The 25,301-nt window shown below is 51.8% G+C and overlaps 8 protein-coding genes across 8 annotated transcripts; 6 read left to right on the top strand and 2 right to left on the bottom strand.

Moving 5' to 3' along the window:
* Positions 1-23: 23 nt before the first annotated feature.
* Positions 24-1,242, top strand: BCR38DRAFT_481035 (cation efflux family-domain-containing protein; the record flags this gene model as incomplete). Its single annotated transcript, XM_040863335.1, has 2 exons — positions 24-570; positions 632-1,242. 2 exons carry the CDS (start codon positions 24-26, stop codon positions 1,240-1,242), a joined length of 1,158 nt encoding a protein of 385 aa, XP_040719822.1.
* A 2,782-nt stretch (positions 1,243-4,024) lies between these two features.
* Positions 4,025-6,373, top strand: BCR38DRAFT_361192 (uncharacterized protein). The gene is made up of 3 exons (XM_040857169.1): positions 4,025-4,285; positions 4,368-4,813; positions 4,877-6,373. The coding sequence occupies exons 1-3, from the start codon at positions 4,231-4,233 to the stop codon at positions 6,089-6,091; spliced, it is 1,716 nt and encodes a 571-aa protein (XP_040719821.1). The 5' UTR covers positions 4,025-4,230; the 3' UTR covers positions 6,092-6,373.
* Positions 6,374-6,711: 338 nt separating this feature from the next.
* Positions 6,712-8,283, top strand: BCR38DRAFT_361187 (Alpha/Beta hydrolase protein; the record flags this gene model as incomplete). Its single annotated transcript, XM_040857168.1, has 4 exons — positions 6,712-6,842; positions 6,956-7,145; positions 7,202-7,274; positions 7,327-8,283. The coding sequence occupies 4 exons, from the start codon at positions 6,712-6,714 to the stop codon at positions 8,076-8,078; spliced, it is 1,146 nt and encodes a 381-aa protein (XP_040719820.1). The 3' UTR covers positions 8,079-8,283.
* Positions 8,284-10,063: 1,780 nt separating this feature from the next.
* BCR38DRAFT_324521 (histone-fold-containing protein) lies at positions 10,064-10,354 on the top strand (the record flags this gene model as incomplete). The annotated part of the gene is made up of 1 exon (XM_040854803.1): positions 10,064-10,354. A coding segment is annotated over one exon (291 nt), but the record flags the coding sequence as incomplete, so codon positions are not given.
* Positions 10,355-11,843: 1,489 nt separating this feature from the next.
* On the top strand, positions 11,844-15,150 carry BCR38DRAFT_502762 (kinase-like domain-containing protein; the record flags this gene model as incomplete). Its single annotated transcript, XM_040864863.1, has 5 exons — positions 11,844-11,923; positions 11,986-12,172; positions 12,229-14,668; positions 14,725-14,929; positions 14,985-15,150. The coding sequence occupies 5 exons, from the start codon at positions 11,844-11,846 to the stop codon at positions 15,022-15,024; spliced, it is 2,952 nt and encodes a 983-aa protein (XP_040719818.1). The 3' UTR covers positions 15,025-15,150.
* A 935-nt stretch (positions 15,151-16,085) lies between these two features.
* BCR38DRAFT_405534 (uncharacterized protein) lies at positions 16,086-17,225 on the top strand (the record flags this gene model as incomplete). The annotated part of the gene is made up of 2 exons (XM_040857968.1): positions 16,086-16,191; positions 16,243-17,225. 2 exons carry the CDS (start codon positions 16,086-16,088, stop codon positions 17,223-17,225), a joined length of 1,089 nt encoding a protein of 362 aa, XP_040719817.1.
* A 2,159-nt stretch (positions 17,226-19,384) lies between these two features.
* On the bottom strand, positions 19,385-20,718 carry BCR38DRAFT_481028 (uncharacterized protein; the record flags this gene model as incomplete). Its single annotated transcript, XM_040863334.1, has 2 exons — positions 19,385-20,592; positions 20,658-20,718. 2 exons carry the CDS (start codon positions 20,716-20,718, stop codon positions 19,385-19,387), a joined length of 1,269 nt encoding a protein of 422 aa, XP_040719816.1.
* A 1,792-nt stretch (positions 20,719-22,510) lies between these two features.
* On the bottom strand, positions 22,511-25,242 carry BCR38DRAFT_332450 (nuclear pore complex protein An-Nup82; the record flags this gene model as incomplete). Its single annotated transcript, XM_040855146.1, has 2 exons — positions 22,511-24,847; positions 24,904-25,242. The coding sequence occupies 2 exons, from the start codon at positions 25,240-25,242 to the stop codon at positions 22,511-22,513; spliced, it is 2,676 nt and encodes an 891-aa protein (XP_040719815.1).
* Positions 25,243-25,301: the final 59 nt, after the last annotated feature.

Raw genomic sequence — 25,301 nt, 5'->3', positions numbered from 1 at the left:
GACGCTCGCGTTACTTGCCAATCATGGCCACCACACAGACCCGAAGCCACAGCGGCCACGGACATCACCATCACCACCACGACAATGTCTACCTCACGTCACAGAATAAGAACGACGCCGGTGTGCGCATCACAAGACTGGGCCTCTATTCCAACCTTGGCATGGCAATTGCCAAAGGTGTTGGAGGCTATGCATTCAATTCAAAGGCAATGATCGCCGATGCCATCCACAGTGTTACCGACCTTGCGTCTGATATCCTGACACTTGCGACTATCTCGTGGAGCTTGAAACCACCGACGGATAAGTTCCCGACCGGATTTGGCAAGATCGAGAGCCTGGGATCGTTGGGCGTGTCTGGCATGCTCCTAATTGGCGGCATGTGGATGGGATACGGCAGCTTGCTGACTCTCTATGGCCACTTCTTCCTCGACCCGGCAGCTGCGGCAGACCTGTTAGCACACGCACATTCCCACGGACACGATCACAGCCATGATCATTCTGGACCCAGTATCCATGCTGCTTGGCTTGCGGCTGGAACGGTTGCCATCAAGGAATGGCTCTACCACGCGAGTAAGTGGACATTACGCAATGCGCGTTGAATCACACAATCCTTGCTAATGCGACTTTACAGCTATGAAAGTTGCCCGAGAGCGCAAGTCCTCGGTCCTCGCTTCGAACGCCGTCCACCACCGAGTCGACAGTCTTACAGGTTTCGTCACACTGGCCGTCATTCTTGGGGCAAATTTCATGCAGAACGCGGCCTGGTTGGATCCCGTTGGTGGTCTTCTCATCTCTCTGATGGTTGTTAAAGCTGGTGCCGAGAACACAGTAGCTGCCTTGATGGAGCTCGCTGACCGAAGCATCGATGACGAAGTGAAGGGATCAATCAAGAACAAAGTATACAAGGTCACACCGGAAATTGCCAAGGGACACGAGATCGAGTTACGTGACGTTTCTGGCATCAAGTCTGGACAAAACTACCTCGTCGACCTTGAGGTTGCGGTTCCTAATGCCTGGACGATCGAGGACATTAGACATGTGGAGGATAAGATCAGAACTCAAATAGGAGGCAAGGTTCGGGGCGTGCGCAGGGTACGCGTCCGGTTTGTGTCAAAGGAGGCAGACGATCTTCCAAAATTCGATGAGTTCATCCCTGGCCACATTAGCCCGAGATCAAGTCCAGAGCCTGATGAGGATGTCCATCACCACGGCCACAACGATGAACACCACAAGCAACATTGAGTGTGCTGTTCCAAGAAACTTTTGTCATACTGTTATATGGCGTTCAGGTCTAGGATGGATATTCAGCAACCTTGGAAAGAGGTGAAGCTATGATACCAAAAAAGGAGGAGAGAGCTGGCATTAGCTAAGACTATATACCAACACCAGGGCATTCGAACAGAGCCAGAGCTCATATGTACTATGCCTTCCATATGGAAGAACTTTGCATCAAATGGCGTTAACAGACCTTGGTCTCTGTGGCAGAAGACCACATCTCATCAAATTCAGATGATAAATACCAGGCCAAACTTCAAAAATATAATAGATTTTTTTTCAACGTAACTTGGGGTGCAAAGTGTACATTCCTGCCTTCTATATGCTCCCAATGCGAAGTTCCTGCATGAGAACTTAATACTAATTGGACATGTAGGTAAGTACTTTACAGCTACCGGGTCGGACCATACTGTCGACTTTGAAGATGCGTCTCCTGAACCCTCATTGGCGCGCTTCAAATCAAGACTACAGTTAAGGTGGCCGTAGACCCCCCCAGTGAGCTGACCATGATCTCACGTGATGTTAAAAAACTGGGTCCAGGTGACCATAGTGGGGTAGATAATCCCTCCATTCTTATTAGTTGAAAATATGTGAAAATTAGGTCCAGCTAACAACCCGTTATCCGCTACTTCTTCCTCGCAATTCAGCTAATCGTTCTACGTAACGATACCGTTATATAAGGACACAGTAAGTACATATCTAAATTAACTAACGCTGTACGAGGAGCTAGCGGAGCAGCACCCACTACTTTTAGTAGTCGGGTTCGCGGACGACACGAACCTGCTAAGCGTCGGCACCGATCCAGACACGACCTGCCGCCGGTTGGAGAGCGCATGGGCTACGTGTCAGCGGTGGGCAGTGAGGCACGGGATGGAGTTCGCTCCTGACAAGAGTGAGCTAATGCACTTTACTAGGGCCCGAGAGCCCTTGCCGCAAAGTATTCGCCTTGGGGACGCCACAGTGTCGCCGGTAGTCTCAGCGAGGTTCCTAGGAGTCTGGTTCGACCGCAAACTGACGTGGCACGCCCATGTTGAGCCTGTTAAAACAAAAATGGCAACTCAAAAGCTAGCCCTGACAAAGCTAGTCAATATGTCGTGGGGCTGCGATCTTATACGGGCGAGGCTGTTATATACGGTGGTTATCCGTAGCGCGATCGCCTTCGGGGCGACTGCGTGGCATACTATAAGTGAGGAACCGGCAGGGCCAGCTAAGAGCCTGATGGGGATACAGAACGAGTGCCTCCGGGTAGTCTGTGGCGCCCACAAAGCGACGCCGGTTCGCCACCTGGAAGCAGAAGCAGCAATCCCGCCACTAGACCTCTATCTTAGTGCCCGGGCTGCTAAGTTTGAAGAACGGCTACGGCTTAGCGGGAAGAGAAATCTGCTTCGCAGCGCGAGCGCTAAAGCGTCACATATACTCCGGCAGGATAGGCCGGCGAAGAGGAAGCAGGCGTCGCAGCTACTCCGACCGGCAGGGTACACTATGGAGAAGGAGGCCCGGGGTGTCACGACCTGGGTTGCATCGCATTGGTATAGACCTCGATTAGGTGCTATCGACGAAGATTCTACTCTAAGGAGCGAAGGAAAGAAGATGACAACTTAGGTTTGAGGGAGCGCGACTAAGTCATCCACGCTTGGCGGGGCTCCTACAAGGGTTATGATTGGCTTCCCATCTGACACTGCCATGGCAGGTGTTCCAGCTGTAAGTCACCTGGTTGTAGTGAGTCTGCGAGGGTTGACCTTCACACTGCTCCTCGGCGATAGCGCGTCGCTGGCGGTCGTGTTGTGCTGCCCCGGAGAGCCATCTCTTCTCCCAGTGGTCTAGGAGGGCGGCCGGGACTTCCTTCGCCTTGCCTATCCACTCGGAGCCCCTAGCCTCCTTCTCTATCGTGTACCCTGCTGGTCTGAACGATTGTGACGAAAATAATAATATTATTATTATTATTATTAAATACGCCGTAGGCTCGAAGCCCCCGGTACCTCTACTAGTACTCCCGTATGTCAAACCGTGCCCTAATGGCTGGACTAAATACATACGCTGCGTCGTCGGTTCGCCCTATTGGCGACTGCGTTGCGTTCACTACCATACTACGTTGGTTCTCAACCTACCAACAAAGTCCCCCCTGAGACAATAATAATAATTTTGCTTCAGAATCGATTTAAAAATAGTTCCGAATTAATTTACTTACCCTAACCTCTATATTATATAACTAGATAGCTGTGACGGTTGTCACGTGATTGACCCACACTGGTCTGAACAGATTGATAAGTGGTTGCAGATACCAAAGTCAGGGACTTTGGTATTGGTCTCTTTTGATGAAGACACCTGGTACGGTGGCGTAGTGGCAAGGATTGCAACCCCTGGCGCGGCGTGACAATAGCTCTATAGGCGCGATCGTAAATAGTAACCTCTTCCTAAGCTCGGTCACTAATTTCTATACCTCTAAATATAGAGCGGGCATTTTAGATAATAGGGAAGATATCTACAGTAGCTATAATAAAGTGAATATAGTAAAATCGATTAAGAATCGTTTTAGAACTAATTATAGGATGATTTCTTTATATTTAGGCTAGAATTACTACGAAAAATCGCTACGGATTGAAAAAGAAAAGGACTGCCCTATAAAATATTTGATTAAAGTGGGGGGTTAGTCGGCTAAACTAGGGGGGTCTATGGTCACCTTAACTACAACCACCTTCAAATCAGCTTAAATAGCTTTGCTGTGGAAAGCCCACAATGCCCCACTATGAGCTGTGGGACTGATCTAATCCAACCCTTGTGGAGTTAACCCCACGTCAACTTCACATCGAGAAGTCCGACTTACGGTCCTGTGGTCACGATATGACCTTTCTAGAGTTCTGTGATGTGGCTAATTCATTGCACCCTCTTTGCGACCTTTACTCATGCACTTCCTCGTGCAAAACTTGAAGGTGTAAATACAACCAGACAGCCAAGATGAGTTCCGGACCGCTATATTTGGGTTTTGACCTCTCAACCCAGCAACTCAAAGGTATGCATGTTGTACTGGGCATCGTTCGATGATAGACCAATGGGATTTCTACTGACTCTCATACCCCCTTCCTTCCCATTAGCTATCGTAGTCTCTTCGGACCTCAAAGTCGTCTCAGAGGCCAAGGTCGACTTCGACGCTGACTTCGGTGCCAAGTATGATATCAGCAAGGGCGTGCGCGTCAACGAAGATGATGGCGAGGTCTTTGCGCCCGTAGCTATGTGGCTCGAGGCCTTGGACCTGGTTCTCCAGCGTCTGAAGGAGAATAAGTGTCCCGTGCAGGATATCAGGGGTATCAGTGGCTCGTGCCAGCAGCACGGCAGCGTCTTCTGGAGCGCGGATGGCGGGTCGGCGCTGAAGAAGCTTGATGCGGGGAAGACCTTGGTAGAACAGCTGACAATCGCGTTTTCGTACGAGTTTGGTCCTAATTGGCAGGATCACAGTACGCAGGCGGAGTGCGATCTGTTCGATGCGCATTTGGGGTCGAAGCAGAAGCTGGCCGAGGCTACGGGAAGCTCGGCACATCATGTAGGTCGCGGTGCTTGAAGTGAATGTGATGTGGAGCTTGAACTAACATGGGACATCGGACAGCGGTTCACCGGGACACAGATTATGAGAATGCGGAGGAGGCGTCCTGAAGTATACGCGAAGACGGCAAGAATATCCCTCGTTTCTTCGTTCCTCGCGTCACTGCTCCTTGGTGAGATAGCACCCATAGACATTGGCGATGTCACGGGCATGAACTTATGGGACATCCGCAAGGACTCGTGGCATGAGTCGCTCCTTCAACTTACAGCAGGAGGTGAGGACGGCATACCGGAGCTTCGGAAGAAGCTTGGCGATGTGCGTATGGATGGCGGTGGTACTATGGGTTCGATATCGTCTTACTTCGTCGAGAAGTACGGCTTTAACCCCGAGTGTCAAATCGTCCCCTTCACGGGAGATAATCCGGCGACAATTCTCGCACTACCGCTGCGGCCACTCGATGCCATTGTCTCGTTGGGCACTTCATCGACCTTTCTTATGATCACCCCAACATACTTGCCTGATCCGTCGTACCACTTCATGAACCATCCCGCCAACCCCGGACACTACATGTTTATGCTCTGCTACAAGAACGGTGGCCTCGCCCGCGAAAAAGTACGGGATAGACTGCCGAAGCCTTCAGGTTCCGACCCTTGGGCTAAGTTCAACAAGGCCGTCCTTGAGACGCCGCCCTTGGACATCAAGACGGAAACCGACAAGGCGAAGCTCGGCCTGTACTTCCCCATGCCGGAAATCGTGCCCAACATCAAGGCCGGCACATGGCGGTACACCAGCAAATCTGACGGCTCGGACCTGCAGGAGAAGGCTGAAAACGAGGACGATTGGCCCCCCGATACAGACGCCCGCATCATCGTCGAGTCGCAAGCCCTCTCCATGCGCCTGCGGTCCCAAAACCTCGTGACGAGCCCCAAGGACGCCCTTCCTGCGCAGCCGCGGCGCATCTACCTGGTCGGCGGCGGATCGCTGAACCCGGCCATCGCGCGCGTCATGGGCGATGTGCTGGGCGGCGTGGACGGAGTTTACAAGCTGGATGTAGGCGGCAACGCGTGCGCGCTGGGCGGGGCGTACAAGGCCGTCTGGGCGCTGGAGAGGGGCGAGAACGAGAGCTTCGATGCGCTGATTGGGAAGAGGTGGACTGAGGAGGGCGCAATTCAGAAGGTTGATGATGGGTTTAAGGATGGGACGTTCCAGAAGTATGGCGGTGTTGTTGGGGCGTTTGAGGACATGGAGAAGAGGATCTTGGAGGTTGCGCATAACTAGGGTAGGAGACATGTACCTCGAATGATTGAGGATGTCCATCTGCGTCAACTCTAGTGGTGAAGAACACCAAGACTAACACCGATGCGGCTCCAGTGCCTTAATCCTCTATGAGTTGAACTTGGTACAACTTTCAACAAATCAAATCGATAGTCCACGTCGATATAGGATAGGTCCAGGTAATCGCGGTTACCAAAGGAACTAACAGCCTCTGCGCCGGCCATTTTGAGCCTCAAGTGCGCATCGTGTCAATCATTCCAAATGAATTCCACACTCGTTCTTTGCATAATACCCTGAGGAGTAATTCGCATGTGCATGGTTCATTTCTCTTCCACAGACACACGATACTAGGAATGCAGCGTGACACCAGTGGAAACGCCCGCAGTGGAACTTGACATGGTGGCTTGGCTGCTCCGGAGCCTACTTCAGCGAACAACCTTGATCTCAACCTCGATCTTCGACGTCACCACAAGACCTTTCACATGAACCTCATCAGTAATTGAGTTTTCTTCTCAATTGCACACTATCTAGTTGAGCGGAACTCTAATTCACTTCTCGATTTGCTACAATTCCATCAGTTTCTATTCCCAACAATTAAGGCTCATGGCTCGTTGTCGCTCATCATGATACTCGGCCCAGTTTCCTATATCGACTGCATCGTGTTCTGCTGCTTCCTCACACCACAACTGCTGATTCACGTCGGCCTCATCAAGACTGTCGGTGTTGTGCTACAGTGCCTTCCATTCTTATGTGGGTTCATCTCCCGGCATGAAGGAAGCCATCACAACGCTGACTTGGCGATTCAGTGTTTGAATTGCCTCTGAGCTTCATTTATGAGCGGTTCTTCCTCGGCGCTGAGAAGCAAAGTCCATTTGTTCAGGTCGCGTCTCCGTTTGAGGACTTTGTGATCCGCTGTGTTCGATATGCATTCGCCCATATACCGCCGCAAGTCGGTCGGGTCTTCTTCTTGAAGGCCGTGGCTCTGCCGTTTATCAGGTTCAGAATGTTGCGCCATGGGTATATAAGGACTCCTGCGCACTGGCATGAATTCCAAGATGTGAACGACGTAAATTTATCCCGTGGGAAATGCCGCGCTGACCATTCCGCGGGCAGAAGCACTTCAAAGGCATATGGATCATTAAGGATCCGATGAAGAAACCGGATGTTTGCGTCTACTACGCGCACGGTGAGTCCCCATGGAGAGTTGCAGTCATCATCGAGAGCTAACGGTCACCCAGGTGGTGGGTTTGCAATGGGTTCCTCTTACTTCTACCTCGAGTTCCTCCTGACCTGGCTGTCTATACTCGGTGAAAGTGGGTACACCAATCCAGCCATCTTCGCGCTGGAATACACACTCGTCCCAGACAGTTGCTTCCCAACCCAAGTGGAGGAGGCCATCGCCGGCTACAATCATGTGCTTGCAATAGTGCAAAATCCATCCAGAGTCTGTGTAAGCGGAGACTCGGCAGGCGCAGCTGTGATCTTGAGCTTGCTGCTGCATCTAGCCAACCTGGACTGGGACTCCGACAAAATGAACGGGACGGGTTCTTGGCGGCTTGCGAAACCCAGGTTGTGCGTGCTCATCTCCCCTTGGGTTACGCTTATTTCGCCAAAACATCGGAACACCGCGAGCGACTACCTCGAAGATGGGAACCTGCATCATTATGCACGGCAGTACGCCGGCAAGAAGGTCCCGACAGATGATCCTCTGATCTCGCCGGGAAACTGCGGTGACGCGAGCTGGTGGGAAAGAGCCTGTCCTCCAGGAGGCATACACTTTGCGTACGGCGCAGAAGAGGTATTCGCACCAGAAGTTAGGGGCCTGATTGAGTTTTTGGACTCGAACAGTGTAAATGTCAGTAGCAAGGAGGAACCAGGCGGCATACATGCTTGGCCTGTTGCCTCGCTATTTTTGAGCACATCGCCCGAAAGTAGGCAGAAGGGACTCAGAAGTCTGGTGGAGAAAATAAAGGAGAGCATAAAGCCGTAATCGGAAATAGATGTATAAATGTAGTTGTAGTGCGTCGAGCATATGTAACACTACGAGCAAGATAACTTCATATTGTCATGTCAGATTAGATCAAGTAAACCTTCATCGACCCCGATAATGGAAGACGAGAAACCATAATACTGGAGTATTCGGCTTCTGAACCCCAAGGTTGGTCTCCGGAATTTTAAAAGCTCTTTGATTTTTTATCATCACTCATGACATATTCAGATATTCACTATGCAGTGTGAGGTTGGAGGGGGTGTGTGGAGATGACTCTAGCCTCCAGGCAACAGCATGCTGACATGAAAGAACCACTTGGCCTCCCTCACTGCTATTCATCTCGCGAAACACCACGGTCCGGAAGACTCGAGGGCGACATACCAAGTCCTTGGAGAGCGTTGCGGCGAATACATCGGGGAGTCGTGACTCAAATCCATGTGAAAGAGCCTCGCGATACCTACTTGGACAGGTACCGTCCGTTTCTCACCCGGGCTTGGCCATCTCCAGCTGGGGGGACTAGCCCGACGCGTCACAACATGTAGGCGTGAGACTCAGACATTGGAAAGCTGGGTATTTTACCATCCACAGATGATTGGAGTTGACTGGAAAGATGACATGCAAGCTGTTCCTCTAGTCCCCTTGAATGCGCTCTCTTTCTGCAGTACGCGAGGTGTTGTATTCAATCAATGTTGCCGGCTGTGGTCTGATCGTGATCTGATCTGATCTGCAGCTATAAGCCGTTGCGAAGGTGAGTGAATGAGAAATTTGAAGTGGCTGTGTGTCTGATCGATCAATGTTAATCGCCCAACCCCTGTTATCGTTCAGAACCCCTGCGGGTGACTATTTAAAAAAGCTTTTGGCCGCCCACCGAATGCCTGTCGCGAAAGTCGAGTTGAGCTCGCACCACCCACAAAATTCGAGCCTAGTCCTGTCCCAGCCAAAAAGAACTCTCTCATCCTGGGACCTGATCCCGGACTTTACCTTTTCCGGCCGCCCAGACCCGTGGATCTTCCTGAAGTCCTTCGGTTGTAGTCGTGCTCACGCGGCGCGCACTTGCAACCCCACCATCATCGGGCTTTTAAAGCCGTCGAGGCTCTTGTAGGAAAGCAGCTGTGCTGTGGCTTCCAGAGGGCATTCCATCAGCTTTCCTGGCATTCGTGAACAAGCGCAACCCGATGTGGCCTGGCCGGCCATATTGGTAGATACAGACTTCTGTATTTGTCCACACATAACCGACCCTTGCTCCCGAGTTTTGGTTTTTGTCGGCATCATTTGAGAGCTTTCGAGACCTGCATAAGCCCCTCCCGCTCGCGACGACGCACCCCTGTCTCGCTCGCGATCAGCCACACAAAGAAGACCAGTGGAGCGACGGACGGTAAAGCGGACCATCTGAGAAGAAAGAGAAGGGAAAAACAGAAGGAAAAAGAGGACTAGAACCCGCTGGTATAGTCCTGCGGTTGTTCCGAGGCACCAAGGCAATGGCAAACGACGACGGAACATATGCACCCAAGTCGCCAGATCTTTCGTTCCTTGCTGGTGGGGAAGAACCTTCTCCTGTGCACCTGCACCTACAAAGTTCGAGCACCGGATATTCACCATTCCAAGGTCAACCCACACCTTACGGTCAGCCACAGCCCCACAACACATACTACCTGCAACCAGACACGTATAACCACTTCAGCCCTTACGCAACACCACAGACCGCCGTGCGGCCTCCGTCATACTATCCTCCCCAGCAAACTGGTTACGGACAACAACTACAACAAATACCACAAGCACCGTACGGCATACCATCTCCGCATCAACCACTTCTTTATTACCCCCAAGTTAAGGGCTACCAACCACCGGTCGCAACGTCGACAGCCCCGCCGCCCCTACCATTTGAAAATTCCCAACTGCTCGTCGCACACGATCCAACCGGCACGTCAGAATCATCTAGCACGATGCCGCCACGGAAAGCTGCCCAGGTGTCGCAGCAAGCCGAGATCGCTCCGTCGCCAGTCAAGACGAAATTCCCGACTGCACGCATCAAGCGAATAATGCAAGCAGACGAAGAAGTAGGAAAGGTTGCACAGCAGACGCCCATTGCCGTGGGCAAGGCTCTCGAGCTTTTCATGGTACAGATTGTGGAGAAAAGTGCCGAGGTAGCCAAGGACAAGAACTCCAAGAGGATCACAGCCCCGATGCTCAAGCAAGCCATCGACTCGAATCCACAGTGGGACTTCTTGCAAGAAATTGTCTCCAAGGTTGGCGAGGAGAAGGAGGGGTCTAAGGCAGGTAAAGCCAAGGCAGAAACGGATAGTGACGAGGAAGCCGAAGCTGCCGAGATGAAGAAGGCAAGAGGGGGCAGGAAGAAGAAAGCGGCGGCATGAGTTGGCATTTTGTTTCAGAACGATTTCACGATATGATATCCCTGGGATCGTCAGGGTCAATTTAGACCGACACGGCGTTCAGATGGAGGAAAGCACATATGTATTGGCGTTGGTGGTTCAGCGCCAGCTTCTGGAGAGCGAGAAAGCACGAATGTGAAGCAAAATCATATTTCCGGTACATGATCGCATCTTCTAGCAAAGGCGCACCTATGATAATACAGCCATGTACAGTGGCATCCTCGACTCCCGGGCGAAGTAGAGCAGACAAAACTATGCTGTCATGTGGTTTGTCTTGAAGAACAACTACATGATTATCCAATCTTGACGGCATCAACGTATTCGGTGCTCCAGTGGTCAGGTAGCATTTCAAAGTCTTCTCATCAACTTAGGACAAACTTCACCGTTGCTGTCGATGTTAGAGATGGTAGCGGAGCCTCCCTAGAGCCATTTTGGGAGGGACCAAGGTGATGTGCGACGAGCGGATAGGGGGGGGGGGGAAATTACTACATGTCAATAATACTCTGGGCTTGTGAGTATGCAGGGCCAGTCTTTCAGGCTTGAGTGCTACACAAATGTCGTCATCCCTTCAGCTTGCAAGAATAAGCTCATTCTAAGCATTTAGCTTCATGCCAGGCGTGCCGGCTATCAGGGATCCAAGAGATGTAATTTCGCCCAAGGAACCGAGACAGCACATGGTTGCGCTATCTGCAAATCGGTAAGCTTCACTGGGTAGAAACCATTCAGAATAAACAAGACCCGGCCGAGGACGGTATTGGCGCATAATGGGCTCCTTCTATGCAACTTGGAAGGAGAGAGAGGTGAAGACTTTTGAAGCTCTGGGTGTTTTCGGCTCTTTCGGCAGCAGCTCATTTGTTCTCAAGTTGCTTGCGTGCTTCATCAACCAGCTAACCCCACCAAACTGGCGCCAAGAACGGCCGAGCAAAGACCTTCCGTCATCTGATCAACCTGACAATGGGAAAACTACTGGCTGTATGGATACTGCGTCAATAGCCATAGCCTCAAGCTAGCTCTAAGGCGCACACGCAAAGACCCTCGTCGACGGCCTGCCGAAAGTGGGCACTCGAGCAGTAGCGAGGACTTGAGAGGACCCGCCCACGCCGAACAAGGCCAGCAGCCAGAAAAGGGACCAAGGACGGGCGACTTTTGATTGATTTGCTTGAATGGCCAATTCCAATCCACTCGGGATTCGCAGATGCGCAAAAGGACAACAATTCCCTTCTCCTTTCTTCGCTCGAACTCGAATCCGGATAATTACACTCGTTGCCCCCGCCCGCATGCTGCCGCCATGACCGAACTGTCTTTCCATCCAAATCTTTAATGTCCTACCTGCCTACTCCGATGAGACGGCCCGCCCCATGACCCTTGATTCGCTATGTCGTGGGACCTGCTCCAGCGCTTTATCGAGAGTGATGTCTTCAACCAGAACCCCTTTCTCTCCGTTTCGTATCTGTCGTAAGATGCACTCCCACCTGGAGCAGCTTCCCATTGCATCATTGCTGACTTTGCGAGTCCAGACGATATGCGGATCACGTCGGTATCCACTATGTTCTGTGTTCGAAGCTCCGACAGTTCCCCTACGAAGATATCGAGTTCTTCCTCCCCCAGCTATGTCACCTTATAATCAGCGTTGACAATGAGTCAATGGCCCTCGAGGAGTTCTTGCTGGACCTGTGCGAAGAGTCTGTCACTGCTGCTCTACTGGTCGGTCGCCTACCTTGCCCTCGCACGCCTGGATCACATTGCTGAACAATGCTTAGACTTTCTGGCTCTTTCAAACATATCTACGCGATCTCGGTGCGACACCGCAGGCGCAGGCCTTCAAGACGTGTAGAAGGGTATACAACAAGGTGCAACACATTGTGTTTGGACACTCTGACACGGTAAGACACGAGAAGATCACAGAGAACGTGCTTCCCGTCACGGTCCTTGCAAGCTTCGTGCTCGCCAGCATTGGAGTTCCCATCCTACCACAATGGGCGGGGCCTCTGGCCGTGGCGCAAGCACGACGAACCCACCCAGATGGTGACGTGATATCGGAAGCAAGTCAGGCTACAAAGGTGACCAGGAGTCAGACGGTGTCTGCGGGGACGACTAGGTCGAAACGACGCGATGCGAACCGAGTAACAAGCATGCCACTCACTGAACCCAAAACTCCTGCATCTGATCAGCCACTCAAGTCGCCACGTGCTGCCGCCAGCCGCTCGAATTCGGCCGCCTATCCAAGCAAGACTGCCTCTGATGGACGGAAGCCGGGCTATATCGAGAGCAAAATTTTAGAAGCGCGACTTAGTTCGTCGTCCCTACCTCTGCCAGACATTCGGTCTCCGAGGGTAATCACTCGTCCATCGACGCCAGTTTCTGCTGGCCTCCCACGGTTCAACGACAATCTTTCACGACGGCATTCCCACCATGTGAAGACACTTCTGATTCAGTCAGAAATGACCCAAGCGCAAAAATCGCGATTATTACGACAAAACTACTTCCGCTGCCAGACTGCTTTTCTAACAGCACTAGAGGATATCTCAAACCGATTGGTCATTGTTCCCAAGCAAGCCCGTATCAGTGCCCTACGTGCCGAGCTGGCCCTGATAGCGAGGGACTTGCCAGCGGAGGTGGATATACCTGTCATCTGTCCTCCAACTCTAGTCGATGGATCTCCTTCAAGAAGCCGACACCATCGTATCGTGAGAGTCAATCCAGCGGAAGCCACAGTTCTGAACAGTGCTGAGAAGGTGCCATTCCTACTCATGGTGGAAATACTTCGGGATGATTTCAGTTTCGATCCCGATTCAGCTGAGAACCAGAGATTGGTTACCACACTGCTGGCCGAGCAGGGAAAACGCAAACGCATGTTTGATCTTTCTTCTGAAGCACCACGAGCTCCTGCCAACGATCGGGTTCAGGAGCCGGCAGTGGTGGAGAAAGCTGACAGTGTTTTTGAGCCAATTTCAGGTGACCTGGGAAGGTCTCCGTTGCTGAAACCACACGACGATGAAACTGCGAACAACATTGGCAAAATGCCAATACATCCGCTACGATTGTCCAGCGGCGCAACATTATCGAGTGTTACCGATTTGACATTGCCGCGGGCCTCGACTACTCCATCCTCGAGATCCAGTAGCCCAGGCCTCAAGAGCAGAAAGATGACATTACAACACCCTCGTAACAATTCAGTTGACCAGCCAGACTTCTCTGCTCTAGCCACTCACATGCGGACTGCGTCGCAGATGCTGGCTCAGTTGGAGGCTACGAGTGGCAAGCGGCCGCGTCACGAAGTGGCCGCAATCCGTGCTAAGATCATAGCAAGCATGCAAAGCCTCGAGGAACAGAACTTCGAGATGGAGGATAGCCAGGGCCCGACATTCGACCTGATTATTGCCAAAGCAAGTGTTGCATCGGCAGCAGCAGAAGGCGGCGAGCTGGAGGATCTGGAGCCGGCCATGAACGAGAGTGCCGGTCAGGCCAGGATGGAGAACGACGCCATGACAGGTGGAGTCCAACGGAAAGGAGACCGAGACGATCCAAGTGCAGCCGTATTTGGCGAGGCATGGCAGCAAAAGAAGGAACGTATTCGCAAGAGTTCGCCCTACGGGTGGATGAAAAATTGGGACCTTGTCAGTGTCATCGTCAAGACAGGAGCAGACTTACGACAGGAAGCGTTCGCCTGCCAGCTCATTCAGGTGTGCGATAAGATATGGGCTGATGCTGGAACTCCAGTCTGGGTTAAGATCATGAGAATACTCGTCACTGGTGAGTCTTCTGGACTTATCGAGACAATTACGAACGGAGTCTCGTTGCATTCGCTGAAGCGCAGCTTGACGCTTGCCTTGATTGAGTCTGGGCAAAACCCTCGGCGGCGAATCGCGACTCTCAAGGATCACTTTGTCAAGACATTTGGGGCTCCGGAAGGGGATCCATACAAGGCGGCCGTTGATGCATTCAAACGCTCGCTGGCAGCCTATAGTATGATCTCATATATCTTTCAGCTGAAAGATCGCCACAATGGCAATGTTCTCATTGATAACGAGGGCCACATTATTCACATCGACTTCGGCTTCATGCTTTCGAACTCGCCTGGATCACTCGGTTTCGAGTCAGCCCCTTTCAAGCTGACCCAAGAGTACGTTGACGTCTTGGGCGGTGTTGGGTCGCCGGATTTTGATGATTTCAAAAAATTGTGCAAGCAAGCATTTCAAGGTGAGAAGTATTGATGTCCACGTAGTCAATCCGACGGAGCTAACGAGCATGCACAGCGTTACGTCGCTCCGCGGACAACATCATAGACTTAGTTAGCATGATGGGCCGGGACTCAAAGATGCCCTGCTTCGCAGTTGGGATTGCGCAGGCAACCAACACGTTGAGGCAGCGCTTCCAGCTCCATTTGAGCGCTGAAGAAGCTGAAAATTTCGTTGAGAACGATTTGATCGGCAAGTCACTCGGCAGCTATTACACTCGACTGTGAGTCCAAACGAGTCCTCGATTTTGAAGCTTTCCTAGCTGACTTTGACTCTAGTTATGATACCTTCCAGTATAGAACACAGGGTATATACTAAGGGGAACGACGTACGCGACCTTGACTAGCGCAAGGCTCGGGGGATGTGGCAGCGTCTGGAAAAAATGGCATCTGGGCGGCGTTGAAGGTGACAGACTCGCGGTTAGGATAACGTCCACCCGGATATGTTGGATTGAATGACTGGATCTACGCGTGATAACTGCTGAGAAACATACTTAAGTAGCGTGAATATCGTGAATACATATATGGACGTTTTCCATGGAAGAGCAACTCATCCCTGCTGCTGCAGAGAATGACACTCATATTTGTCGGGAGAATGCGCGACATCATCATCTCCTGTGAGGCATCTTCGTCAGACTCTCTACATGCTGTACAGTATCACCAGTCAAAGGCCTTTTATTCACTGAAAGCTCCTGATTTTACCCTGGTAATTGACACCCCACGATGAAGGAAGGGTGAAGTGGCCTCATCCGTTCCATCCTCCACTCACCTGGAACTTCGAACATAAGTTGGAGCCAACTGATCTTCATCTGGTCTCTTCGACTCTTCGAGATTTTCTAATGGCCTAGGGTTTTCCCAGTTGCGACGATCCTGGTATCGTTCCTACTAGGTTCACACTCTCTTGAATCCCTCGACTGCGAACCACGCATTTGCACCATTATTCGAAATTCAGGTGCTAGGTTGCAAGTAGGTTCACGAGCGGGCAGAGCAGGTTTGAATAATTTCTGGGTGAAGGTGTGTTTATCCTGCTCGAAACGCTGGTTTCGGTCAGCGTCGCTTGGGTAACCTGGAAAAGGGGCGAACACGACACGCACACGACCTAGCTTGGATGCGCCTTCCCTGAGTCGCCCAACACGTTCGGTCAGTCCAGTAAATCCCTTCTTGGAATCCAATTCATATATATAGCTCATGGTTCCTCGCCTGATGGTCACTTGCAGGTAAGACTTGCTGTCCCAGCGCCACGGTCTCGTGAACTCGGAATAGAGTAATTCGCTCGACCATATGCAAGATTCCGCATTATCACGATTACATCGCAATGCACCTCAGCAACCTGACTGACTCCCCAACTTCCACGACTCTGGTGTCAGTCCGCTCATCGCCATGGCACCACCCGCCAAGGATTCTCGACTACCGCATCAATGGACGGATTTCGAGCTCAACACCGTCCTGGCCCTCATCTGCAAAGACGAGCATCTGCGCAACACAAGTAAGTGTGTTCTGTATTGTAACTTCCTTTCTCTTATATCTTCGCCTCCAGGTACCATACCAGCAGCAGCTCCTTCAAGTAGCTTCCGGGACGTCAAGGAGCTACTCTCACGATTGGAGAGAGATAAAAGGGGCGCTTTTTTCTTTATCGAGCGTCAGCGCCGACCCCAACGCATCACTCGTACTAAGCGACTGGTATTCCAGCGTAACTTGAACTTCAACGGCACCCGGGAGGAATGGGAAGTTGAAGGGCGGCAGGAAGCGCTTGTTGCCCAGAAGGCCGTGGGAGTCCACGGCGGACGCGAATCTACGTTCACCAACTTGGACGGCGTGCAAATCCAGAGATCAGAGCCGGGCGCAGCATACACTACTCAGCCTGAAGCGAGTCGTGAGAGCAAAGCCTGGAGACCACCCTCGGATGATGGCAAGAGTAATAAACTGCCGAAAGGGCAGCTTGAGCAGTATTGCAAGTTCCATGGTCTTACGCCCGGTGAGCTAATCAGTATGAGACTGGTTCCTGGAGAGTCTGAGGAACTTGGCGTCGGTCAGTGTCTTGCCCCAGTCGCTACACGTCATTTAGTCCTTGTACAGTTGAAAGCTTTGGCTAACCTCCAAGCAGACACGACTCAGCAGGTTAGCTTTAGACTACAGCAACAAGGAGAGGGTCGTGCTAGGTATGAGCGTTCTCATATTCCCGTCCTGTCTGGGGCTGGATGGGGCGTTGCTGCACCGCGGTACACAGGGGCTTCTTTGACTCACATGCCTATGGGCAGCTCTGTAATTAGCACAGGAGAAGCTCCATTGAGATATCGGCAGACTCCCACCTATCAGATCGGCGCACAACACACATCCTATCCGATGTACAGCAGAGTATGGGGCTTTACCGACGGTCAAAGTGCTGCCATAATGCCGCAGACAGAGAATCAAACTACTGCTGCCCAAACTGGGAACAATCCTTCCGAGCCGACGAATGCGGGACAAGGCTTTGATCCTGGTCGAAAAAGCCTGTTTCCAAACGGCAGTGGTGATCTTTGATGCCTGATCAACATATCGTGATCCTAAGGAGCGATTATTCCGGGATCAGGGTTCTTGGTAGTGTGATCCGGCTAAATCAGATCAGTCTATCGTATAAAAAGTTGCTTCGTCCAACAGCCTCATTTTGAGCACGTTTGACCTCCAACTGACGGTACATGATGGCGAGTACCATTGCTTTCCCTTTCAACGTCACCGCGAATCACCAACACAACCAAAAGATTGGGCCCAGGACCGGATTTTAGTTAACGTTGTGTTACCGGCATTTCCGAATCGTTTTCGCCTCGCCTGGGTTTAATTTGCTTGCACAGGTTCAACAGCTCGATATCGGGCATACAGACAAATACATCCTCCACCACGCTTTGATTTCAAGTGGATGAACCAAGTCACCTCTAAGCATAGATGGTTGAAGGCGTGGAGTCTACCTTCTGACACGCGTCTTTTGATCCAGCACTCATGGTGTATTCTTCGAACCTATGTCGTCTCTGAGATAACACTGGTGATAAAGTGACATGGAATATTGGAGGCGATGCTCACATGGCACAATGGCACCGGATCCTATACTGCAGAACGGTGGGCCATTTCAAGTGGTTCAGGTAGTTTTGGCACATGGATCATGGACTGTTTCAAGGGTGCCGGCAGCTCAACACCCGCAGCTACCAATTTCGGGGCATATTTCGATCAACTTGACATCTCGACGAGCGCTGTGATATCTGCTTACAAAACGGGCGATATACCGATAGGCAGTTCGACAGGCACCGGAATAGACGGCCTCCACAAGTCCTGCTACCACCACCACAGCGATGCGTGACTTTTGCAAGCCTTCGATATGCCGGGGGCGAAAGCCGTTTAATGGTCATCAGACCGTTTCTCACCTACGCTCTCCGGTCGATGATTGTCGTCGCAGGAAGCGTGAGAAAATAACGCATCCTCTGACCGCCGAGTGGCTGGAAACAAGCGCCGTTCCTCGACTTGCCAGAACAGGGAAGTAGGCTAACTCAGCACAATCTCATTTCTTTTCCATGACAAATTGCGATACATTAGAATGAGGCTTCGTACTTGAGGTCGCATACTTTTGATTCCCTGTCTGTTGTGAAGTACATACGAAACCAGTATCTTTGCCCAAAGGAGATACTACGGCCGCACAATGAGAAGAGTACGCAACCCACCTCATTTCTGTACAACAATAGCTAACCCGTTCTTCTGGGAAACCCCGTTTTTTATTGAGCCCACTCCTTGGTAGTGGCTCTACCAACTTCAAGTTGTAGGAAGAACAAGAAAACATGGTTGCATCTGAATATGGAATGACGAACACAGACATGCTTGATACGTGGCCTGCTTGGGATGAACGACGAGAGTTTCGTATGTGATACCAGAATAGAAAATGCAGATTGCTCCCAAGTTCATCGTGAAGAGAATCCATCCATTCTAACCCAATCCAATTGGATAGTGCATGGCGAGGAATGGGGGTTTTCCTGGGAAGACAAGCAGCTTGCAGAAACCAGATGACACGTCCCAAGGAAGACTCAGATTGTATTGACTACAGAGAATAGACTTCGTAAATCAAGAAAAGGAAACTAAAATAGAGAACCCGACCCGCCTGCAGGAAATCTTCCAATGTAACGACAGGTGCTTTCGTGAGGAAATTTGAAAAGGTTATCAGTCAGCCAGTCTAATAGCAATTTAGTTAGTATGCGAATATAGCAATGCTCAAGACCACCCATCGCTCCCTCCCTCCCTTGCCCACATCAAAGATGCCCGCTGACTTTGCCCCGTCCGCCTCGTTCCAGACCAGTCCATCCTACGTAAGATGGTAAGGATCTGCCCATGCAATAAAATCACCAAAAACTCTCTCCACACACACATGGGAAGTAAGCTGCATCCCACATGCCCGCCGAATATTCGGTATCCGAACACACCGGTCGTACTACGACGGGGTCGAAATCCATTGGACAGTCGAGATTCGTTGCAAACCCGATATGTCCTTACCGCCGAAAAGGCGATCCCGTAAGGTCGGTTTACTCGAGGTGCGTTTTGGAGCGAACAATAAAATCTATTGCCTCACGAGACGGGCGTTGACACAGTGCCCACCACAAGCCTCGCAGGATTTGGGCGTGAGGAAGGATGGATGGGAGACCCCGCCTATAACGCCACCGTTCCCCCTAATCTACATTCTCAACTACACCAGGAACGGCCATTGGGCCAGGGCCAAGGGGAGGGGGCGCAACCCGACCAGGCGGCATAGGGGGTTGCATCTGCAGACGGACATAGTCGACTTCGATATCAAATTGCGGGATATCATTGGCACTAACGACATTGAACAGCTTAGATAGATCATCTCCGCGATATGTAGTCATGTCGTAAGCCTCGTTGCCGAAGAAGGCCTTCTTGACCACGGCCCGGAGGTTCCACAGCTTGGCGGGCGCCTGATCGTGGGGCGTGATGTTGTCGAAAGAGGATGTGTGCGAGCGCACGTAGCTCAGCGCCGTGTCCTGCAGGGCGCGGACACTGGCGCGGGAGGACTCGAAAATGCGTTGTTCCGAGTGGTGTAGCCATTTGATGGTCAGACGGACGTCGAAGATGCGGGGACTGCCAGACCCTGGGGGCAAGGGGCGGGGACCCGGGGGAGGTTGATGTTGTTGTTGCTGCTGTTGCGGTTGGGGGCCGCCTGGACCACTGAAGCCTGGGTGTGGGAGTGGTGCCTGCTGATGAATTTGGTGCAGATGTTGGGGAGGAGGCATAACTTGGAAGCTAGGGGGCTGCGACGGGACACCGCCAGGACCGCGATAGCATGGGGGTGGGGGAGGGACGCCGCCGGTCCATCCAGGGGGAGGAGGGGGTGCACAACGGGAGCCTGGCGGCCGCATCAGGGGACTGATGAGCTTGGGATTTCGGGGCTCATCTTCAGAATCGTCACCCTTTGCATCGGATGACTTGGCCTTGCCCTTGCGGCTTTTGCGCGAATTTGTGCTAGCCTTGGGAGCTGAGATCTTGTCCTTGGACGACGAGGCTGGCGTCAACTCGACTTCCTCATCTGAACTGTCCCATATTGACAGGGCGATACTCTCAGAGCCACGAGAGTGGCCCGACACCACCGAGTCTGCGTCGTCGTCGTCTTCCAATTCAACCTTTTTGAGGTCTCGAGGCTGAGAGTAGCCATTGGCCTTTATGTACAGGTGGACGGCTTCGCACGATTTCTCGTGTAGGGTTTCAATGGCATTCTGAACCGTTTCGCAAGGACCGGCAGCGAGCAGCGCTTCGCGAGAGTCGTCGTTTGACCGGATCACCACGGCTTTCCACTTCCCGGACGGCTCTTTGATCGTGATGAGTGAAACGTAGTCATCTTCACTCGAAATGAACTCGCAGTTTTCTGCGTTTAAGTTAGAAACCAATTGGCCACAATCGGGTGTCGAGAATGCCTTGTCGCTAACTTACCTATGAGCTGACCCCTGTAATCAAATATTACTGACAACGTCTTCTCGACGAAGGGAGCCATTGTGCATCTCCTCTCACAGTGAGGTGATAAGGAGAAAGGGAAAGGTTCGTCGAGACGAAGCAACATGGAATAGGAATATTCCTCGTAAAAGATACAATCCATTCGCGAATCAGATGCAGCTTATATGCAGATGCGCGTACCGCAAATCCCGCGCCCCCCTCATCCCTTCTCCCCCACCCCCCGAGGTTCTTTCGAGTGAGGCGGACAAAAGCAAGGCCTTCTTTTTCTAGGATCTGTAGTTCTAATCCTACTAGTGTTCCGATAGCAAGACAAAGGGCCCTAACGGATAGCCATTGGGGTAAACTGGGTATCACAGAATCCGCGTGCCATGTCCAGCATCTCAGCCGAGAGCTCAATATGTCGAATAAAGAAGTAATAATACGAGCCTGCTGTGGCGCCGCCTGAGACCGCTTGCCATGGATTGACCGTGTGGCAACGGCTGTCATACCGAACCAACGCAAGAGCACCGCAGGTGACATAACATGTTCTGTTGAATTTTCAGCATGCCTGCATCGTATTGTTCAATCGTAAATGTGATCATAATCTGTGAGGAAGGTTTCATCGTGTCTTCGTCGGAATGCTGTGTTGTTTTTACTACGATGGCCATGCGGTACGGCGTAGTAGTCCAGAGACCGACCTGGCTCTAGTCGAACCCAACCGATCGATAGAATAGATAGGGGTATCATCTTTCACCTTGAACACAGGCATCTAGGTTCTTGACCTATGCTGTGCGACAGGGTGCGACGTAGTATCTTAGACATTAATCGTAATGGTGATGAGTCACGATACCACCGACATAATTTTTGTGAAGCTGTATTATAGATGATCATCGTAACGGTGACGAGGCACGATGCCACCTACATTATTTTGTGCAGTTGTGTTGTAAATGATCGTCGAAATGTTGACTAAGTCGAGACCCTCTTCGGAAGTTTGAGTTGCTGGGAGAGTTCCAGAACGAGGGGGGGCTGGCAAAATCCAGCCAACATAGACGCCTTGCAGTTTGGAACGAGGCGAACGCGGCTGGGCGCCATGGTAGGCCGAGCAATACCGGGAACGAGAACCTCGCCTAGGCCAGATTTCTGCAGACCAGTTGCACAGCGTTCCAGTGCTCCATGGGCCACAGAGCACAAAGACGGTTGTCCAGACAGAAGGTTGCTCAATCGGCGTCGACTTATATGAGAGCTTTTGCGTGGGCAGGTCTGTCAATTAAATACTCGTTCTTTAGCCTCCAGTGCAGGAGCAGACCTGATTCTTCTCATCTCACCGAAACTTGACGTACACGTCGTCAGAGCGCTTTGCCTATCATATCGACAGTTGTTGCCCGAAATATTGCGGAGAACGGAAGGCGATATCGGCAAACCGTTCAGAATAGTATCTTCTGAGGTTATTGAACCTCGACAGCCTGACAGCCCCAAGGCGGCGATCGCGACAATGATGCCCAACCATAGCACAGCATTCAAGCAATTTTGTAGAAGGGATCGACACACACCGTAGCACAATATCTAAAAGTTGTGGTGCCGACAAGCTGGTCCCATCGCATGATTGTTAGGACGTACGATACAATTTTGAACCAACGACAGTTCGATAACGGCCACAGCTGTCGGCCTCGTCCAACGGCATCCGGACACCGGTATAAATTTTGACAGCCTAGAACGCCTCATCTGCGAGGCTCATCCATGTGCGTATCTCGAACACGAGTCTCATTAATCTGCTGTATACAAGGCCAACTAGGTGAATGTCTTCGGCCTGGCCAATGGGTCCTGACGTTGTGTTGTTCGCCGAGCCGGCCTCCCTATCCATCAACTGATAATCGCTCGAGTCTGGATTTCACAGCATCTACCAAGGTTGTCTCACGTTCCAGCAGCCCTCTCACCTGATTGATCTTTGCCTTTCTGAGTTCGGAGGGTATGCGAAGATCAGGTGAGGCAGACACATTGTCCTCCTCTCCATCACCTGTCGCCGGCTTGGTCAGATTCTCAGCCTGTGACGCAAGCTCATCTATGAGTGCCTTAGCCTCGTCGTATCTCTTGCCTAGCTGTTTCAAGCGGGCCCGGCCATCTGATGCCGAGGACGTAGATCCACGGATACTGGCGTCCAGGGCGTTGACCTCCTTGATCCATGCTCTTTCCTTGTCGCTCAATTCACGACTTGTTGCCTTGTGGATCGTCCTACGCATTCTCTCCAGTCTCCCACTGATAGCCTTGCTTCTCTCTCTGGCGCTACGCAGACGCCTCTCGAGCGCGGCGTTGGTTGTCTCTGTTTCCATGCCTTCGTTTTGATCGTCTCCAGTGATGGCGTCCACTCGCGCTCGAACTTCGCCCGCCTTGGTGATTTGTTGCTTGAGCTCAGCTTGCAACGTCTGCAGGCGTCGGAAGAGTTCAGACGCGGCCTCCCCAAGTCGATACGTCTCCTCACTGAGAACCTTGTGGGCATCCGTGAATACCTGCAACGTGACGGGCGACAGGCGCACTTCCTGGTCCACAATGGCCTTGTGCCGACTTGTGCGGAGTCGACCCAACAGGCTGGGCAGCGCCGAGCTCTCTTCGAATGCATGCGATGGTTGGAAAATCGGCCGGGGTTCGTAGAAGTCTAGGGGCTTGACGTCTATATCAACATTGAAGCCGGGCGAAGCAGAAGTGAGGAGCGGCTGGAAGTCATTTTCCGGCGCTTCAAACACTATAGCAACCGGCTCGAAGGGTGTTGCGGACAGCAAGAAGTAGCCAATATCGGGATCCCGAATAGCGACCGAGGCAGTCAGAGGGGGAGCGGTGCTGCCTTGAACCGGGCTTGTATATAGTCTCTCTCTGGTTGAGCTCTGGCCACCCACGAGCAGATCAATTCGAAAATCCGAGCCCGCTTCAGAGTCCCCCAGAAGTTCACTTTCGAGCCTGAATACCCAAGGAGAAAGTGACACATATGTAATGCTGGAGAAATTGGTGACAAAGAAAGCATAGCGTGATGTGATGTCGAGACTAAACATCGGCCATCCACCCTCTGTCGTTTCCAGATTGCCCAGAATATCAAGAGTTTGAAAGGTCAATAACGAAGGCGTTTCAGCGTCTTCTGTCAAGGGGTTCTTGACTTTTGACCTGTTTCGAGGTGGTAACCATTGGGCCTGCACCCCGTCGGAGTCTAAACAAATCCGTAGCTGACCGCTCGAGGCAAGCAAGCAGACAACATTGAGTGAAAGACCCTCGCGGTCACTATCATCAACCTCCACTTCCTCGTCTTCGCCCATCATCAGCTCATTGAGGTCTACTTTCTGGCCGATGACGAAAATATCAGACAATTCTAGATCTGAATCCACTTGAGAATCGACGCTCAAATCAAGCTCGAAGGGTCCTTGAAGTTTGGGAATGACTCCTGGTCTCGCAGGTCGAGTGTAGATTTCAGTAGGCATCTCCCCTGGGGCGTGTTTAATTTCTGTAGGTTCTTGATTGTCTAAGTCGGACATCCAATCCAGTTGCTGCTGTGCTAGCAACTTCGCATGTTGAGAGACCTCTGGGTCATCTTCGATCGCAGCCAAATTTCCAACAATGGCAACCGAAAGCGACGGAATTAAAGTGGACGGAGGCGCCCAACGGGTGGGAAGCAGGGGACACAAGGCGTATACGTCTCCTTCTCGCATAGCCACCCACAGGGTCATCGGAGACCATCCTCCAGACCCCCGAGCAGCGAAGCATGCTGATGCAACATCCATTTCAAATGAGTCTGGGGAGAACCCTTTGCGGGTATCTGTGGTGGCACTAAAATTCTGATCCAGGGAGGTGCCATCAGCAAGCTTTTTGAGGTCGATGGTGAGCGTGGGAGAGTCGAAAGACCAGCGATCAGTCGGTGATAGTTCCCAGACCCGCACCACAGCATCAGTAGTGACCGTTACGAGAGCAGTGCCGTGAACTCCTAAAGGATGCCACAATGCCGACGCAATGGGGGATTGGTTAACCACGTGTGTTGTTGGGCCGAGTGTCCATGACTTTGGTTTGATGACATCGTTACTCGGCATTGTCAGATAGGATAGATCGGGAACAGCACAGATGCGAATAGTGTGTGTGGTCAAGACTGCCAGATATTCTGCATATGGTGAGATGATGAGCTGCTGTATGTCGGAGCCAACAGGAATCTTGATTGTCTGCGTAGCATCTTAGTACTGGACACTTGAGTCAACAGACGAGGGAGTACACTCACGCGAAAGCCCGCATAACCATCTTGCGCCGCGGCTCTTAGCAGTTCTTCCTCTTCCGGGCCGCCAGAATCCTCACGGTTCAACCGCGAGCCTGACCCTCCTCGGGCTGATCTTGCGTGCCATATCTCTTTTAATTCGATCAGGTCGGCCCATCGCACTTCCTTCCCAACTGCGACAAATATTTGGGAACCAGACCGGGCTATCGTCCGCCGGGGAGCCAGTCTAGGAACTGAAGCGGAGGCGAGGGAGCTCCTGGGCTGTTCGCTTGACGGCGCAAAGAGTCGGTGTCCCGGGGACGGCTGAGAGAGCCAGGCAGGAGTGTAGCTCTTGATTTTGGGCATTGTCGGCTGGCAGGGTGACTTTCAATAAGAGTGCATGTTTGCGTGGAGTAATGAAGGGC

This window comes from Pseudomassariella vexata, assembly GCF_002105095.1.
Source record: "Pseudomassariella vexata strain CBS 129021 chromosome Unknown BCR38scaffold_2, whole genome shotgun sequence".
In the NCBI taxonomy this organism is placed as follows: domain Eukaryota; kingdom Fungi; phylum Ascomycota; class Sordariomycetes; order Amphisphaeriales; family Pseudomassariaceae; genus Pseudomassariella; species Pseudomassariella vexata.
This window is presented reverse-complemented; position numbering and strand designations above follow the sequence as displayed.

Bases quoted from the DNA above. Each gene is read 5' to 3' on its own strand.
- BCR38DRAFT_361192 (XM_040857169.1), top strand. From the start codon at position 4,231: ATGAGTTCCGGACCGCTATATTTGGGTTTTGACCTCTCAACCCAGCAA. The intron at 4,286-4,367 runs GTATGCATGTTG...CCTTCCCATTAG, and splicing joins CTCAACCCAGCAACTCAAAG to CTATCGTAGTCTCTTCGGAC. The intron at 4,814-4,876 runs GTAGGTCGCGGT...GACATCGGACAG, and splicing joins CGGGAAGCTCGGCACATCAT to CGGTTCACCGGGACACAGAT.